This window comes from Elgaria multicarinata, chromosome 2 (assembly GCF_023053635.1).
Source record: "Elgaria multicarinata webbii isolate HBS135686 ecotype San Diego chromosome 2, rElgMul1.1.pri, whole genome shotgun sequence".
NCBI classification, from domain to species: Eukaryota; Metazoa; Chordata; class Lepidosauria; order Squamata; family Anguidae; genus Elgaria; species Elgaria multicarinata.
Genome location: NC_086172.1, coordinates 2,071,575 through 2,088,714, shown reverse-complemented (window position 1 = coordinate 2,088,714; position 17,140 = coordinate 2,071,575). Strand labels below are relative to the sequence as shown.

Genomic DNA, 17,140 nt, shown 5'->3' with positions numbered 1-17,140 from the left:
AGCCCTATTAAAAATCTTTTGTTGCTGGGGTTTCCTCCATAAAATTTTGAGGGATCAAAGCTCAGCTTTTCTCTGGGATGTAATGAGATGTTTGTGGAGGTGTTGTGGTGTCAAACATATAACATCCACTACTTTCCACCCCCAAACAAATGGGCTAGTTGAAAAATTCAATGGCACCATTAAGCCAATGATTACGACCTATATGGCAAACTATCCCTTTGATTGGGACCAAGAATTGCCTTACTTTCTTTTCGATTATAATGAAATTCCCCAGGACTCCCCTGGATTCTACCCCTTTGAACTAATGCTGGGGAGGAATGTATGTAGTCCTCTAAGTATTGTGAAGGGAAGCTGGGAGGGAGGATTGGAAGAAGAGAAAGAATCTGGAGTGGATTGTGTTCTGAGCCTTCAGAATGACAGGAGGGAGGTTATAGAACTGGCACCCACAAATTTGGCTGGGGCCCAGACCAAGCAGAAAACTTGGTGTAGTGAAAAGGCTAGAGACCAGAACTTTGGAATGGGAGTTGAAGTCGTGGTCTTCTTTCCCAAGAAGAATGGTCAGTTCGATGCTGTTTGGGAGGGATCTTGCCTTATTCAAGATAGGACTGGAACCCATCCCCCTATTAAGTCATTTACTTATAGGGTGGATAGAAGAGTACCAGAGGCAGTAAAATAAAAGTTTGTTCTGACCTCAGACGCTTCGGAGGTCAGAATTGGAGCAAGGCTAATACAGACAGTGGACGATGTGAAACATCTCGTGGCCTATTCCAGTGGGGAATTGACACACAGAGAGAGGGACTGTTCTGCTGTCCAAGAGAAGTGTCTGGCCATCGTTTGGGCTGTGGACAAGGTCGAGCCGTGCGTGTGGAGATGGTGGTTCATCTGGCAAGCGGATCATCGGGCGCTGTTGTGGCTGCAACCCATGGAAAGCCACAACCAACTTTTGCAGCAGCAGTGGTCGTGGCGGATCTGGAGCTTCAACATAAAGATCCAGCATGTAGCAGGTCAAGAAAACATCAGCACGGACAGACTGTCTCGCCAGGAATCGTCCAGTTCACCAGTAAAGTGAGACTTTGTTGTAGACATTGTGATGCTCCTAGACTTTAAAATTGGAGCCAAAAAGTAGACTAATAAAAATGTGGTTCTTTTAGTGTTTGGTTTTCCAAAAGGTTTGTATGTATATATATTGTTATTGCTATTAATTGTATATATAAATGTTTAACCATTTTATTTCCCCAAACCCTATGTACAGGTCCAGGTATTAAACCAGCCCCATACTCATTTTTTTTTAAAAAAAGGGGGGGGAATATGTGGCGTTAAACCCCACAAGTCAATTCCAAATGTATGTCTGCAGTTTGTAAGTCTGTAGCTTTTAGAATGTTGGCCTGAGTGGGCGGAGTTAGAATGTCTTGGGAGGGGGAGGAGGGATATATAAGGGAAGGACTGAGGAGATTGAAAAAACTTTTCGGGGGGACTTGTTAGGGACTCTTAGAGTCTGAAGTGCTCTCTGTATTTATGGTACTTAAGTTCTGGGAAATTTGAGAGTCAGTGTAGTGAGTGGTGTCTTTAGAGTGTGGTGGGCATGTAGTGGATGTATATTAATCAATACTGAGAATAAAGAAAGTTCAAGAGTGATTGTGTGAGAAAAAGGAAAGCGCGTATGTGAATGAGTGACAGGATTGTATGAAAGGTTTCAAAAAGGTTTTTAAATGTTGTTAGTTGAAACAAAGCTTGTGAACTTTTAAAAATAAATTTTGATTGTTTTGTTTTTAAACTACTACAAAAATCCCACGTGTCTGTTTGGCATTTATCATCTTAAGTTTACACATATAACACCCACTCTGACAATCATTCACCTAAGCAGATATAACTCACAGCGCATTATTATATATATTAAAATCCTTCTCCATTTTAACCCCTTTCTCCACATAGTTTGGAGGAAGGTGGGTTTTATCCCTCGCCTCAGGCGTATCAAGCGGTGGTGCTTGGCTTGAGCAGGGAGTAGCTGCGGCCGGGTCTGTTGTTCAGAGCCTGTGTCGCCCCAGTGTTGTGCTATAATCCAGCCACTAGATTGCAGCTATGGCCACCCTCTCATTTGTTTTAACACAACAACTAGTCTGGTTTGCATGTAAGGACAACCAGAGTATGGGTTGAGTAAGGGTTGTTATTGCATCATGGGATGTTGTTGAATCGTGGGTTGTCATTACATGCAAACCCTGCGCTATGGTTTAACTATGGGTTATTAACCACAAATAATTCAGGATGAGACCCTATGGTTTGTTGTCCAGTTGTGAAATCAGGATTGTTCATGGTTAACAACTCATGGTTAAACCATAGTACAGATTCACTCATAACAACTCATCTCAAGTTATTCAACTCCAAGTTATTCAAGTACTAAAATTGAATGCACAGCACTGATGCCTTGGGCTAAAGAAGTTGCCTGTTTTCTTAATATGGAAGAATTCTCTGTTTGCAATTTTCTTTCTTTCTTTTTGTAACTTTACTAAAGATGAAGCCCCAGCACCACATGCCCTCTAATTAAATGAGGCACAAGGGGAAAATGTCCCTGGTTAATTTCCCCAAGAGAGTCACATGCTGTTGTTGTGTGCATTGGGGAGGGTTGTGTGTTCCCATTGCAAAAGGGATGGGGAAGTCCTTCTCATCTACGCTGAGAACAGGGCTCCTGTATCTTTAACAGATGTATTGAAAAGGAAATTTCAGCAGTTGTCATTTGTATATATGCAGAACCTGGTGAATTTTTCCTCTTCATCACCACAGTTAAAGCTGCAGGTGCCCTGCCCTCTTTTTAATCTGGTCACTCTAGTATAGCTCCTGCAGCTTTAACTGTTGTGATGAAGAGGGAATTTCACCAGGTTCTAGAGCCTCGTGTGGTGCAGAGTGGTAAGCGGCAGTTACTGCAGCTGAAACTTTCCTCACAGCCTGAGTTCGATCCCAGCAGAAGCTGGTCCTCAGGCAGCCGGCTCAGGTCAACTCAACCTTCCATACTTCCGAGGTTGGTAAAATGAGTACCCAGCTAACTGGGGGAAAGGTAACTGCAACTGGGGAAGGCAATGGCAAACCACCCTGCTACAAAGTCTGCCAAGCAATGACTCAAGTGCTTGCACGAGAGGTTCCTTTCATAATAATAATAATAATAATAACAACAATAACAACAACAACAACAACAACAACAACAACAATATATTTATTTATTTATTACCCGCCTCTCCCTTTGGATCGAGGCGGGGAACAACATTAGTACGGAATCAATACATCTTAAAAATTCTTGATTTTCCATTGATCTGGATAGGCCTGCTGGAAAAGGCTAGTCTTTAAAGCTGCCTTAAAATCACAGAGTTAATTTTACAAATCTCCTCCGGCAGGCCATTCCACAATCTGGGGGCGACAGAAGAAAAAGTCCTCTGGGAAACTGATGTCAGCCTAGTTTTAGATGACTGAAGTACGTTCACTCCAGAGGACTTGAGTGTGCGGGGTGGACTGTATGTATACAAATGACACCTGCTGAAATTCCCTTTTCTATGCTACTGTTAAAGATACAGGAGCCCTGTCCTCCTTTTCATATGGTCACCCTATTCTCATCTCTATCTGCAATGCTATATGAAAGGGGAGAATAGAGCAGGGTGGGTGGGTGTTCTCACAACAACCATCCAGAGTAGAGGGAATACACCCCACACCCATGGCCCCATGTAGAAGTTCCTTCTGCAGATAGTGGATGTGTCCATCATTGCTACGACCATTTATTGGCTAAACACACTGCAAGGCAGGAGCAGGGTGGCTTCTCACAAAACAAATGGACAGCATAGTGGCTTCACGTTTTGCCTCATACCTTGGCTTCTGCAATGGCTAGAGGCTTAAACCATATTCAGGCATGCTAAAACTGTGTTCAGTAAACATATGAGGGCGCGCACTCTAGCCCTGCCCTCTCCATCACTGTTTACATTGACCTCAACACATGGAGGGTGACATCCTGAAGGGAGGGAGTCTGCTCTCTCCTTGGAAGTTCTCCACTTTTGAAATGCTGTGAAGAGCCTCCATGAATAGAGGAGACTCTCTCCTTCAAGATGTTGCCCTCCATGTGTTGAGGCCAATGTAAATGGCAATGAAGGGAACAGTTTCCCAAGACTGTCTTGACCATCACGGTCTTGCAGTGATGGTTAAAACTACCTAGTCAATGTAGTCATGATTCAAAGCAATGGAAGTCCTCTCACCCTTTCAGACCATGGCCATTTCTGCTGATAAGTAATGGTTATTGAGCCTTCCCTATGTCCCTTGGAGAGAAGATGTCCTTAGTGGCACCATCAATCAACAAGTGGATATGAGAGACAGAAGCAAAACCAAGAATTGGAATCACATTTTTCTAGCTACTCTTTCTGGCACTGTATACTAACCTGACCATAATCTAGTAATATTTGGAGAAGGCAGGAAGGAGACTGGTGGAATCCTGGTCTTCATATTCCATATTACCCCAAGTTAATGGATTCTTTTGAAACATTTGCACTTGCTTGTACTCACTGGATTTTTCCAATGGAAAAATTAAAATTAGTTTTAAAGGATAATAGAAAGAGAAACCTTTCTTCATTTAAAGAAAAAAATAGTGCTGTGCATAGAACCCCTGGTTCACTTCAGGCCCTGATTCAGACCTTCTGAATACGTCCCAATTCAATTCAGATTAATTTGGAACTGGTCCACTTCACCTTGGATCCGAATTGAGATTCAGATTTCCAAATTATTCAGATTTCTCATTTTCCCATAGATTTGCATTAGAAAAAGAAATGCCTATAACTTTACCATTTTTCATGATACAAACATGAAATACGGAGAACTTGTAGATACAGTGTCTACCAAATGTCTTCCAAATCTCAGACAGATTGTGCAGTAGTTTCCTTGTAATCAACTGGTAACTTTTGCTTTTTTCAGGGAAACCACTCAAAGCAAAGTGCTATAGCTTTTTCATTTTTCATAGTACAAACATGAAATTTGGAGACCTTACAGATGCTTGGAGGTACTCATGTCTGCCAAATTCCAGATATATTGGTGCAGTGGTATTTGTGTAATCAACTGCTAAAATTTGCCTTTTTCAGGGAAAAACAGAGGAAGGAGAAGGGATCGGAACAAACACACTAAACTAGAAGATTTTTTTAAAAAAATAAATTTTATATTTTTGTAAAATGACACAGAGAGAGAAATAGAGGCAAGAGATAACAGTGAAAGAAGGGGGGAACTGAAGAAAGATCCAAAACACACACCAACAATAAACCTAACCAGGCCCAAACACCTCTACTCCTACTAAGTCTAACCCACAATGAGCAAGGACAAAGGAAACTCAGGCCACAGCTAGACCTAAGGTTTATTCTGGGATCATCCAGGGTTCGCCCCTGCCTGAGCACTGGATCCCCTGTGTGTCACTTAGATGAACAGGTTTGACCCCTGGACGATCCAGGGATAAACCTTAGGTCTAGCTATGGCCTCAGTCTCCTAATTGTCCTTAAGGTCTCCTCCACCATTGTGATTGGAGGCTGCTGGAGAGAATTGGGAATTCAGAAGGATTGGGGGATGAAGCTGTCACTTAACAGCCAATTTCCCCCTCCTAACTCCTCCTCTCCCCTCCCTACTCTAACAAAAAACAACAACCCTGCAAGCACAGACAGGCTGCCTGTGCTTCAAAAAAAGATCTGAATTGATCTGAATCAATCCAAATCAATTCGTACCATGTCGATTCGCTTCAAACTGATTCGGACGGTTCCGAGGCCCTTGGAATCACTTCAATTTGCCTTGGATTCAGGATTTGGATCTGAGGTGATGCACAGTCCTAGAAAAAAATCTGATTGAATCTTATCAGCAAAAGTATGCTTTCTTCATTCTCATTCAAGGTTTAACCATCAACAAACAGAAAACTTACATGCATGCTTCTGTCTTGGTCAAACATGGCATCATTTGTTCAGACCTTTGCTTTAAATAGTTACAGCTATAGATTTTGCAGCAGCTTAGGGAAACAGGAGAGCAGATCAAATTTCTGAATTACAGAAATTTCTAAAAAGGAATCATTTGCATGTCATAATAAACAACCAGTAGTACGAGCTGTAAGAGTTCCTGGATAGTGCAAAATCCTCACCTTTTGCATTTGCTTTATGAAAATCTATGCATAGTTTTGGCTGTGCTTTCCAACTCCTAGCCTCTGGCTTGAAAGGTGACATGATTCATATAAAGCTGGAAAAGTTTCTTCAGCCATTATCCTTTTCATATCTCAGTTCTGATTCCTGTTCCACAACATCACTACGGTTGTATGTCCATTTCCAGTGGCTCAAGCACCAAATTCAGGCTCCTGGAAATAGAAAATATCATTCCAAATGAAAGCTTACTTAAACTTGCCTCTTGCATTTGATCACAATGTGATTTTTAAAGCTGTATCTATTTCTGTAAATAAACAAAAGCAAGCAGCAAAGGGGAATGCCAAGTTTTATTCCTAGAATTTTCCTTCCTATAAAATGAATGATAACTTATTGGGTTTTTTAAAAACAACAACAACACAGTTGCACAGTAAATCTTTGTGAGAGCATTAGTCACAGGCCAAATACAGAAGTGAAGATATGTTTGCCTAAAGGAATAAAAACAACAACAACTCACTCCCCCCCCCCCGCCACTTTTTGTTTCCTTAAAGGCATTATGGCCTCTTCGGTAATCCCACTGGAGAGCTCCCAAAGGCTGCTCTAGGAAACTAAAGCGCCCACTGTGCTGAAAGCCAGGATCTCCAGCAGCAGCAGCCCCACCACAGGGAGCTAGACAAGGAGAGGGAGGTGATGAAGCAGCAGCAAGCAAACAGAAAACAGCACCAGGTGCAGAGCTACGAGCCTACAGCAGCTCTAAGGTCTCTCATCCTTCTCTCGTATTTTTTGACTGCCTTTTGCCACATCCGGCTTCAATGAGCACTAGTCTGGATAGACAGTAGTGGACAAATTGCTTCTGATCTGGACGTCAAGAGCAGAGCTGTGGAGGGAATGTCCTGAGCAAAACTCAAGACTTGAGGTACTTCCAGATTGTTGAATAACTTCTATCTTTAAGGAAATTTTTGTGCATAGAGTTTTTATGACCATGAATATGGCTTATTATTATTTTCTGGTATGTAATTTGAGATCATTTTAAAGAGTAACTTTTATCATGTTGGCTAAGGCTTTACTCCACAAGAGAGTTCTTAGCTTAAGGATGAATTTTCAGGTAGTTGCTACCAGCACCATGTATCATTCATTCAGAACTGCAATTACACATTGAGAGATGGCTGATGTTTTAGGGCTCCTTGGTTGCTTTACACAATGGGATTAGTGCTCCCCATTGAGTTAATAGATTTTAAAATGTACTGGATGTTGTCAAAGTGTATGGGCACAAAATTGGGTGCCATTGCTTTCAACAGGAGAGATAGAAGAAATTGCACAGCACTCTTAAAAGAAGAGGCTGAGATTAAAATTGATTACCTTATTGTAAATAAAAATAATGCACTAATAGGACCCCCTTGCTAAGCCCCAGTGATTAAAATGGGACTTACTTCTAGGTAAGAGAGTACAAAACATTTGGATACACAACCATTTACCTGGCCTGCTGAAAATAACTTCCACACCTTGAGTGGAGGGCAGGGAGTCTTTTACTTCTGAAGCTGAAAATTCACTGTCTAATGAAGAGCTCACATAACTCAAAAGTCTTCATACTTCAACACAAGCTGAAGCTGATGCAAAAGAACAGGTATTAATTTTCCTAATTTGTGTGTTTCCATTTTCTCATTGTAATGAACCCTCAAAAAATGTAAAGTGCCTGTTAGACAACTACAATGCAGTTTGAAAGCTTGTGGCAAAATGCAACAAGGGTTAATCTGGTTTTACCTTCCTTCCTTTATAGCAATCATTTAGCCATAAGAGAATATATAATGTGAGATTAAGTATGGATTAGCCTAGTTTATTAGTTTTCTTACAGATTGTGATGCACTATTCAGTTGTGTATATGCAAGGCAGGTCCCAAATGCTATCATTTTTCTTTTCCCTTTTCTTTTGTTATATTTTTTTGAAATAAAGAGAACTGGGACAGATCAGGAGAAAAGAAAGAGGGATAAAAACTCATCAGAGAGAGAAAGAGACAGAGGTGTGTGGAATGAATGAAAATGGCAGGGATACCCAGTGGGGGGAAATAATAAGAATGACCCCCTTTTTCGCTGGTTGGGGTTAAAGAGGAGTCACAGGTCCAAAAAGGTTGAAGACTGCTGAATAAATATTCATTACTGGAACCAGTACAGACCAGGAGAATAAGTTGCATTAGATATATTAACTATGAGGTAAACAAGTTTACCTCATAGTTAATAAGGGCTAAATGTATAATATGTTCTGATTGTTTTGTTTTTAAAAATGTTTGATTTTTTTTCTGAATTGGAATATATATATATATATATATATATATATATATAATTTGTAAACTGCCCAGAGAGCTTTGGCTATGGGGCAGTATATAAATTAAATAAATAAATAAATAAATAAAATATCCAGCCATTGACAGCGGGATAATTCATGGTACTAGGCTCAACATTTCATCACTGTTGTGGTATAAACTAGGGCTGTGCACAGACCACCTGAACTACTTCATGGCCCGATCCGGAACTTCCAGATCGGGCCTGAACCACTTCGGGACGATCCGCCCGTCCCCTGCTCCACTCCGTGAAGCGAGATCCAGAGGGGCGGATCAGGATTTTGCCCCCCTTCCCTACTTATTTGCCTCCGTGGCAGATGGCGGAGGCAGGTAAGTGGGGAAGGGGGGACCAAATGGGGGGACAAAACTCCCCCCACCCACCATCTTACTTGTGTCCATTGTGGTCCATCACAGGCTTTAATTGAGGCCCCAGCTTGAAGCCGGAAGAGGAGGCTGCGGCCTCTTCCGGCTTGAAGCCGGGACCTCAATTGAAGCCCACGATGGACCACGATGAACACAGGTAAGCCCCCTCCCCCCTGCTCCCTTACCTGGTTCCACCACCATCATCACACAGACTGTGGCAGCGGCAACAGAGCCAGGTAAGCGCAACTCCCCCCACCCCCTTACCTGCCTCCATTGTGGGCTTCAACTGAGGGCCAGGCCTCAAAGTGGAAGCAGGCCACACCCTGCTTCCGCTTTAAGGCCTGGCCCTCAGTTGAAGCCCATGATGGAAGTAGGTAAGCCCCCTCCTCCTTACCTGGCTCTGCTGCCATCACTACATGGAAGCAGGTGGCAGTGGAGCCAGGTAAGCCCCCTCCCCCCACCCCTTACCTGTGTCATCACAGTCTGTCGCAGGCTTCAATTGAGGGCCCAGCTTCAAGCCAGAAGAGAAGGCCGCAGCCTCTTCCAGCTGGGGGTCTCAATTGAAGCCAACAATGGACCACGATGGAAACAGGTAAGCCCCCCACCCCCTGCCCCCTTACCTGGCTCTGTTGATGTCGACGCATGGACGGTGGTGGCGGAGCCCCCTTACCAGTGTCTGTCGCGGTCCATCGCAGGCTTCAATTGAGGCCCGGCTTCAAGCCGGAAGAGAAGGCTGCAGCCGCTTCCAGCTTGAAGCTGGGGCCTCAACTGGACCACGACGGACACAGGTAAGCCCCCTCCCCCAAGGATCAGACCCATCAACAACATTACTATGCAACTACATCCACTGGCATAACAAGTTTAAAAACAAACAGACCTGGAGAGACACTGGGCCTGAATAATAATAATAATAATAATAATTAATTATTATTATTATTTCTTACCTGCCTCTCCCTTTGGATTGAGACGGGGAACAACATTAGAACAGGAATCAATACATCTTAAAAATTCTTGATTTTCCATTGATCTGGATAGGCCTGCCGGAAAAGGCTAGTCTATAAAGCTGCCTTAAAATCATACAGAGAGTTAATTTTACGAATCTCCTCCGGCAGGCCATTCCACAATCTGGGAGCGAAAGAAGAAAAGGTCCTCTGGGAAACTGATGTCAGCCTAGTTTTAGCTGACTGAAGTAAGTTCACCCCAGAGGACCTGAGTGTGCGGGGTGGACTATATGGGAGAAGGCGATTCCGCAAGTTTGCAGTGTGAGCCAATCAATGTGAGCCAATCAGGCATTGGAAGTGGTGGCTCATCTGCCACTTCGCTTCCCTCCCTGCTTAGGATTGATCTTTTTCAAAAGGGATATTTTTCAGGATGAACAATTCCACCTTAGATTCGGTCATTAAACATGAATAAGAAGGCTTTGGTATTTCCTAGAATGTTTATGAATCAATAGCCATGTTCTGGAGTCCTAAATCTGTAGATTATCAACACACGAGGCAGAGGAGCATGCTAGCTCCAACGCTCTCCATTGTCGCGTGCAGTGCCCTCTCTATGTGGTGGGTGATGGTCTGAAGAGGAGAAGCCTCCTGTATCCATGGGGGCTCTCCACACGATGCAGAACCGAGGACAATCACTGCAGGGCAACGGAAGCAATGCTGGAGGGCCAGTGTGCTCCCCCTCCTCTTGTGTTCACAAATGCCTTAACCATGTACATTGATGGTGCTATATAAATAAATAAATAAATAATAATAATAATAATAATAATAATAATAATAATAATAATAATAATAATAGGGTGAATAAGCTTTTTTAAAAATATTTTGAACACTGTGCCTGGTATGATCCAATAAATATTATTTTGCTACTCAGATCCTAATCACTGTATGACAGGAATGGACTCAAGGCAAAATTTCTCAACTAAAGATGAGTACCGTCCTCACTATCAGCAAAATGAAGACCCGTTTGCATCAAAACTCTCAAAAGAAGCTGACATAGTAGCTGGATTTTACTTACTGCTAATTGGTAAGTTTCACACATTCTTCCAGTGAGCCTGCAGTATTGTGCTATCTCTGGATATCTTCTACACAGTCATCTGAAAATACAGTGAAAACACTGAATTTTCAGTAACACTGAAAATAAAGTGTTGTTGGATAATAGTTGTTGTTGGGATTGAGTTGTGATAAATGTTCATAGACTGAGGGGAAATATATTAGAAGTAAGGGGAATTTTTTTTAAAAGAGGAATATTTTTAAATGGGAAAATGCAAACTATCCTAGCATTGCCAGTGTCAAAATAGCCACATATTCTGTTCCTAGATGAACACAGTGATTCCAAAATGTATTCTGAATGGAGTCATAATGTATTATCTGACACATTGCCTGAAATGTACTTGCATATTAATTCTGCACACATAACAGCTGTCAGCCAATTTCAAATGAAATCCTAGCTCTCTGGAACTCTGCTGAGCTATTGTCTCATTATTTATTTATTTATTTATTACATTTCTATACCGCCCAAAGCCAGAGCTCTCTGGGCGGTTCACAAAAATTAAAAACATTCAAAGTGTAAAACAACAGTATAAAACCATAATATAAAATACAATATAAAAGCTCAACCAGATAAAAACAGCAGCAATGCAAAATTACAAATTTAAAACACCAAGTAAAAATTTATTTATAGACTGTTAAAATGCTGGGAGAATAAAAAGGTCTTCACCTGGCATCTAAAAGCATATAATGTAGGTGCCAAGCGAAGCTCCTTAGGGTGCTCATTCCACAGCCGGGGTGCCACAGCAGAGAAAGCCCTCCTCCTGGTAGCCACCTGCCTCACTTTCTTTGGCAGGGGCTCACGGAGAAGGACCCCTGAGGATGACCTTAGGGTCCGGGCAGGTACATACAGGAGGAGGCGTTCCTTCAGATAGCCTGGCCCCAAGCCGTTTAGAGCTTTAAATGTTAATACCAGCACTTTGAATCGCGCCCAGACCTGGACTGGCAGCCAGTGAAGCTGGAAAAGGACTGGCGTGATGTGGTCTCGTCGGCCAATCCCTGTTAGTAACCGTGCTGCCCTGTTTTGTACCAGTTGAAGTTTCCGGACTGTTTTCAAAGGCAGCCCCACGTATAACGCATTGCAGTAATCCAAACGAGAGGTTATCAGAGCATGGATAACTGTAGCTAAGCTATCTCCGTCCAGATAAGGGTGCAGTTGGTATATCAGCCTAAACTGATAAAAGGTGCTCTCTGCCACTGAGTTCACCTGTGCCTCAAGTGACAGTTCTGGATCCAAGAGCACCCCCAGACTACGGACCCGATCCTTTAGGGAGAGTGCAACCCCGTCCAGGAAAGGGCAAACATCACCTCGCCAGACAGATGAACCACCCGCTAACAGTACCTCCATCTTGTCTGGATTGAGTCTCAGTTTATTAGCCCTCATCCAGTCCATTACCATGCCCAGGCACTGGTTCAGAACAACCACTACCTCACCTGGGTTTGATGAAAAGGAAAGGTAGAGCTGGGTATCATCCACATATTGATGACACCTCAGTCCACATCTCTGGATAACCTCCCCCAGTGGCTTCATGTATATGTTAAACAGCATAGGGGATAAGATAGAGCCCTGTGGAACCCCATGGCTTAGGAGCCACGGCACAGAGCAATAATCCCCCAGCACCACCTTCTGGAATTGGCCATCCAAGTAGGAGTGGAACCACTGCAACGCAGTACCTCCAACTCCCAGCTCCAGAAGGATACCATGTTCGACGGTATTGAAAGCCACTGAGAGGTCCAGGAGAACCAATAAGGTCGCACTCCCCCTGTCTCTCTCCCGACAGAGGTCATCCCACAGGGCAACCAAGGCAGTTTCCGTTCCAAAACCAGGCCTGAAACCCGATTGAAATGGATCTGGATAATCCGTTTCATTCAAGAGTGCCTGGAGTTGTCCTGCAACCACCCGCTCAAGCACCTTGCCCAGGAAGGGGATATTAGCCTGTAGTTGCTAACATCCTCCGGGTCCAGGTTAGGCTTCTTCAGGAGTGGTCTAATTACCATGTCTGGTATCACCACACACATCCCATGCCTGAACATTGCTCCATTCAATCCAAGGCATCTATATATCTATTTATTATTTACATAGAATCATAGAATAGTAGAGTTGGAAAGGGCCTATAAGGCCATCAATGCCGGAATCCACTTTAAAGTATCCCTGACAGATGACTTTCCAGCTGTCCCTTGAATGCCTCTAGTGTGGGAGAGCCCACAACCTCCCTAGGTAATTGGTTCCATTGTCTATAGGCTCTGGCAGTCAGGAAGTTTTTCCTGATGTCCAGTTGGAACCTGGCTTCCTGTAACTTCAGCTGATTATTCTGTGTCCTGCACTCTGGGATGAACGAGAACAGATCCTGGCCCTCCTCTGTGTACCCTAAAAGTACTCTATAAGAAAGCCTTCTCCTAAGTTGCTGTTTGCCACATCTCAGATGGCAGAGGCAGGACCTCTGGAAGGGCAACACATGGTATGCTCATTTGGAGAGAAGCAGTTCAATATATAGCCTGGTCTCAAGACATGAACGGTCAGCACTAGTGCTCTGGTTTGGATTGGGAAAAAGACTGGAAGCCAGTGGAACTATTTCAACACAAGCAAAATGCCTGGTCCCAATTAGCAATATCATAGCTGTAGTTTGCACTATCTACCCTTAATGGCTGAGTTTGGATGATCAGTGGGGTAAACGATGCAGCACCAGTTGTTTCCCTGGCCCTCGTACGTGCTGGTTGTGCAACTGGGATTACCTAATTTCCCGCACTTCGTTGTGGGTTGCTTTGTCATCCAAACCTGGCACATGGTGCAGCTGAAGTGACTTTTCACCCACCCTACACTGATGTCATGTAGTAGGGGGTGCAGCATGCGTGAAAAATCACTATGGCCATATTGTGCACTGGGTTCAGACAATATGGCAACCTGCAATGCAGTATAAGTAATTACGAGTCTCAGTTGCATGTCTGGCACACTTGGGCGCAGGGGAAACAACCAATGCTGCATTGTTCCCCGCTCATTGTCCAAACCTGGCCTATGTTGAGTTGTTATGTCGTCTGCACCTGGGACAGCATAGAATCATAGAATAGTAGAGCTGGAAGGGGCCTATAAGCCCATCGAGTCCAATCCCTCCTGTTCAATGCAGGAATCCACCTTAAAGCTTCCCTGACAGATGGTTGTCCAGTTGCCTCTTGAATGCCTCCAGTGTGGGAGAGCCCACAACCTCCCTAGGTAACTGATTCCATTGTAGTACTGCTCTAACAGTCAGGAAGTTTTTCCTGATGTCCAGCTGGAATGTGGCTTTCTGTACCTTGAGCCCATTATTCCGTGTCCTGCACTCTGGGAGGATCGAGAAGCGATCCTGGCCCTCCTCTGCATGACAACCTTTCAAGTATTTGAAATTTTATTGTGGGTTGCCGAATCAGCAAAAAATCCCATGGTTTGCCATCTCTCCCATGCTCTACCCTTCCACTTATGCTGAAACAGCACTTTGGAAGGACCATCACACATTCACCACCTTTTAAACTTTTTTTGGTTTTGGTGGGCAGATGGAGTTGTAATATTTTTTTTTGGTTAGCATTAGTACTATTTTGTTCGTCTTTTGCAAGTGCGCAGTTACAGCTGTCCGATATGTGTAGTCGTTGCTGGTCAATTTCCTTGTATGTTTCAGCTGTCAAAGGAAGTGCTTAAGTGGATTAGATAACATACAAGCAAACTGACAAGTCGAGGCTGGATATAAGCAAATTTGCATAAAGTTGTGAAGGATCAGGGGTGGGGGGAAAGGAGGATTGAATAGTGCAATTCAGAAGCACCAAAAATGGGGAAATGAGACAAAAGAGCAAGTGTATCGAAAAGGGAGGGGGGCAATCCTCTCACTTTCAAGTGTTGAATGTGTGGTAAATAACGAGCAAGGAGTCCAAACTGTATGAAGGGGAGGCATCCCTCTCAGGTTACCTCGTCCTGGTTTTATTAAGAGCTACTTGGTTACATTCCTTGTTCACAAGCTATGATTGGTTGTTGGTGACATCATGTTAGTTGCTGGCTACCTCGTGCGCATAAGGTGTTTGTTAGTGTGTATACAGCATGAATATACCATATAAGGATTTAAGGAAACGCATGTTTATGGTGCCCTCTGTGCTATATTGTTCTCTCTGTGGCTCTTGCGTCAGCGCATACTTGACATGGTTAGCCAGTATCAAGAAGTTCCTTAGAAAGGCCTAAGGTGCTATCTTATCACTGTTGTCCTTGTTCCGGCACATTCAGTATGGCCTGCCAATACTGAATGTGTGCCAGAGACGGAACAACAGTGAACTGTGTCCCCACATGAATGGACACTTCCAAGTAGCTGTGCTGAAGTACTGATCTCTGCTGAGGTAATTTTTTTAGGAGGGTTGTTGTTTCTATTTCTAACCACATAACGGCATTCTACTGAGAGATTTTGTTCTAGAAGGGAAATTCTCACAAAGAAAGAATGAAAATTGATGGAGCAATTTTCTGCAATATAAAAAGACCTCTCTTGCAAGATATACAATAGGGCTGTGATCCGCTTTTCTTCAGGTCAGAGAAGCAAAAGCGAACCAGGGTGATCTGCCTCCGCTACAGGTGGAGGAGAAGCAGATCGGGGGGCTGGAGAAGCATGGCGAAGAGAAGTGACCATAAGCGGATCGCTCCTCTTTTCGTGGAGCGCTCTGCCTGCCATTTTGGATAATTTCCTGGCGGAAAAGATTAGTGCATAACTTTTTTGTTTTTAAAGCTACCTATTTGAAACTCGCTGTGCTTAGATAGTCGTGGGTGGGGGTCGTTTTTGCCTATTTTCAGCACTTTGCGTGCTGCAGTTTGCTTGCTATAATTTTTTTAAAAATAGGGTAAAAAAAAGTGGGAGAGGTATCTTTTTTTGAAGTGCTGAGAGGCAGATTCAACTCCAAATCATGATCACCTGATGAAGCATCCTCCAATCCCAAAGTTGGAGGGGGAGATAAGCAAAATGGGATACTTAGTAACTTGGGATACTGGGAAACTTTTCTTTCTTAGTCTCTGAACGGACTTTTCCCAGTGTTTTTTAAAATAGTAGCCCCACCAAATGCACAAACACAACCTGAAATCATATACTAAGCAAATAAATAACAGATAGGAAACACAGCACTGCTACCCACCCTAACCTTGTTGAACAACTGAATAGATGTGGTGCAAGGGGATTAGCTCCCCTAGGACATGTGGACGTGTCCAGTGCACACTCCTGCCCTTGGAGGGTAAACAGAACCCTCCAAAGGTTAACCAGTGGAGAAGCTAATAAGACCTTTTTATTCACTCAGTATTTTAACACTTAATTTTAACTTAAATTTAAATTTTACTGTTTTAACTCTGTATTTTAATCTTATATCAACTTTGCTGTGTGGTTTTTATCCTGGTTGCGCTTTTTATATTGTATTTCATAATTGTGTTTTAACCTGTTGGTTGTTTTACTGTGGTTTTAATTTTTGTGAACCGCCCAGAGAGCTTCGGCTATTGGGCGGTATAAAAATGTAATAAATAAATAAATAAATAAATAAGCTATGCCTGTCATGAGTTGAAGTGCAAGTAAGCTTCTTAAAGACTGTCAAATGGGCAGAGTTCCCCCTCCCCCTGGGCACGTCCACTTTCCTCTTACTGGTAAAAGACAGACATAGCTTTTTTTTAAAACTACTGCTTTTAATTCACTACTGCTTTTAATTCCACCCCTCCTTTGTTTGTTTATTTATTTATTTATTACATATACACCCCATAGCCCAAGCTCTCCTGGCTTTCCCTCTTCAGTGAAGTCAGGCAGTCTTTCATTGTGGTTCCTTATTGTTGTGGTTGTTATTCTTATTCTTATTACTATTAGTATTAATTAGTACTGCTATTATTAACATTATTAATGGTTGTGATCACAGTGCAGTCAATCAACTCTGAAGCAAGGATCACAAAGCTTTACTCTTATCCTCCTAGTCCCCTAGTTATGGGATGCAAAAGAAAAGGCATCTCTCTGTGCTGCTCCCACCTCACAGGGACGGTTTGCATTACTGGCTTTGAAACAATCCTTGGCTCACTTCCTTTTGCCCCCAGAAATGTCTGCTGCATGCCTGCCTTCCCGCCTCCTCCTGGGTGCTGTTGTTTTGGGGTATCTGCTGGGACTTACTTCCCCATAGATCTATGGCATAGTCGTACATCTCTGCCTGCCTCTCTGCTTGTCTGGTGCCTGGGAGATGTACCACATGATGGGCTTTGTGGTTCAACCCCGCAAGCCTCTGACATGCTTGCTCCCAGTGCTGCC

The 17,140-nt window shown here is 43.2% G+C and overlaps 1 protein-coding gene across 1 annotated transcript in view; it reads left to right on the top strand.

The window, feature by feature from the left end:
* Positions 1-10,709: 10,709 nt before the first annotated feature.
* Positions 10,710-17,140, top strand: part of OPN5 (opsin 5) — a 49,596-nt gene continuing 43,165 nt past the window's right edge. The window contains exon 1 of the mRNA XM_063115847.1: positions 10,710-10,848. Coding sequence (XP_062971917.1) covers positions 10,710-10,848 — 139 coding nt within the window. The remainder of the gene's footprint in view (positions 10,849-17,140) is intronic.